At 30.2% G+C, this 2,561-nt stretch overlaps 1 protein-coding gene across 1 annotated transcript in view; it reads right to left on the reverse strand.

Moving 5' to 3' along the window:
• Nucleotides 1-2,561, reverse strand: part of Sox15 (Sox box 15 transcription factor) — a 95,649-nt gene that overhangs the window by 87,163 nt on the left and 5,925 nt on the right. Inside the window, exon 2 of the mRNA XM_085194601.1 lies at nt 1,187-1,405. Coding sequence (XP_085050727.1) covers nt 1,187-1,266 — 80 coding nt within the window. The 5' untranslated portion in view covers nt 1,267-1,405. The remainder of the gene's footprint in view (nt 1-1,186; nt 1,406-2,561) is intronic.

The raw sequence follows: 2,561 nt of genomic DNA on the forward strand, positions 1-2,561 counted from the left end.
ACTAGCACTACATATCTGCACTTTAAATTGTCAAAATAATTTATTTGGGATGTTGGTTTATATTTCTCTTATAGTAGGTATAGGTACTAATACAAGTTTAGATTTGTAATCAAAATATTCAGAACATTATAATAATTTCTTTTTTACAACTCCACACTGTATCCTGCATTACCTCGTTACCAGAGCGAAGAAAAAAATATTTAAAATTTAATTTCCTCGACTGGAAATCGAAACCACAACCTGTCGCGTTTATTGACTGGCCTCTATAATATAATAAATCCTAAACGATTAATAATGTTATTTATCTAAATGCACAAGGATTTTTTTTTTCGAAGCTATATTATATATGTAGAAATATATTATAAATCTATAATTTATAGTAATAATTAAAAATATATAATATTTTTATTAAACCATTCTTGAGGACACACTACAAATATATAAAAATGAATTTTATTGTATCTTATATGTTAAAAGCTGCATATTATAATAAATGTAAAGTGTACAAATAAGTTCAATTCGAATAAATGAAAATCTAAAACTTCTGTGATTTATTCAGATTATTACCAGACAAACAAAAGGAACGCGTCGTCCTTCTAATTTGTAAGCAAGATTCTAGAGTTTCTCAAAGCAAAAAATAAGTAATTAATTCGTATAATGCTGTTAATGATGCATCGAAAGCTGACCGCCATTTCCAAGTATAAGTAATCATACGAATTCTGTTTCGATTGGAAACTTCTTACCCGCACTTTTTTGGTAAATGTCTTCATTCGAGTACGGTACTGTCCTTACAGTTATGGATATGTCGCGTTGGTTATGGATATAACGTCTCCGCATGAGGTTTTGTGAAAAACAAAACATTTGATCAATTAATAATACAATATTCGAAATCATTTTACAGGCGGACTCCTTTGATGAATCGACGAGTTGTTGCATTCATCGGTTCCTGTAATATTTTTTTCTAATTTTGTGTAAATTCTAATTTATTTTATAAAAAAAATAACCAAATATATGATGGGCTAACAAAAAGATGTCATAGATATTAACATTTAATTATATAAAGTTAGAGCTTTCCTAGATCTCGTTCTTTCACTTTGGAAGAAAATAATATTTATCTATTATTATAGAAGATTTATTGTTAATATTTTTAATAATTAATAATGGTACTCAGAACAATTTTACTTACTTGTAAGAAGTGAAAGACATATTCCCGTCCATGGGCTGATCGTCTACTGCGCCTCCTGTCGTCAGCATGAGTGTATTCATTTACTACCTAACTACTCTTTATCGATATCGATACGTTTGTCAGTTGCACTGCACTAGGCCAGTCCAATGCGTCAAAGTGACGCAGTACGACATTATGTGTCACATCACTAGTGCCCCTTTGTGTTGTCCTTGGTCATACCTGTAACAAAAAAAGTATCAGTAAATATATGCAATAAATATATAATAATAATGTTATTATAATATTTTTATAAATATGTTTTATTTTATAATAGTAATAGCACATTTTTATATAAAAAATAAAAAGTACTATAAAGTGAAATTTCACATCTCTGACATATACCGTAACTCGTTTTCTTCACTATTTTAGTAGATAGTGCTTCTATAGGAAGATTTTACAAATATCAATTATCGTTTGGTCGTTTTATTGGCTGTAAGCTAAATTATATTTATTATATTAAAACGAAGTTTTTTGCAACTTGTATAATATATCTCGATTTTGATTTGATCAATAATAGGTATGGAGTATAAAGGCAAGATGCATTAAGATTAAGAGATCAGAAGCTAAGATTTAGTAGTAGCAAGAATAAAATATAACTTGGTCCTACATAAATTGTGTAAATATTGCATATTATTTTATATTCGTATATTATTGATTTTTCGTCTTCGCATATAGGATGGTACCAGGTGTTAAGACATTCTGTTCCCCACTTTCCGCCGATTTTATTTCATCATCATCATCATCATCATCAGCCTGTCCTCGTCCACTGCTGGACATAGGCCTCTCCAATGGCACGCCACTGAGCTCGATCTTCAGCTCTTCTCTTCGATTTTATTTACATTACATAAAAAATATTTTATTGTGTTTCCCGTAAAAATAATATAAAGCCATATCAAAAGTACCTACTTAAAAGAAAAAATCCTTTTAACCAATTAAGCCAAAGTACAAAAGTCATATTTTGTACAATGTCGACATAGGACATTACTCATTAATCGAATCGTTGTGATCCTCGATTGGAGACCATTTTAAATCCTCCCATAAATATTAATCAAATAAATTAAATTATTTTTTTTAAGTAATCACAAACTAATCTATAATTCAATCAATATTATTTAACTAACAATAATCGGTATTAATCCAAAAAGCTGATATTACAAAACACAGCTTCTTCAATATCTAATACATATCTGGTATAGCTGGCATCAGATCTGAGATAGCAGCCTGTTTGTAAACCGGCCGAGCGGCCATATTGAATCTGATTGACAGCTGTCAATGTTGGCGGCACTGCGACGCGTCGCCGCGCCTGCGCGTTACGAACACCGTTAATTTTTATTAA

Source organism: Heliconius melpomene, chromosome 12 (assembly GCF_056956725.1).
Source record: "Heliconius melpomene rosina isolate 202511_hmr_F chromosome 12, ASM5695672v1, whole genome shotgun sequence".
Classification (NCBI taxonomy): Eukaryota; Metazoa; Arthropoda; class Insecta; order Lepidoptera; family Nymphalidae; genus Heliconius; species Heliconius melpomene.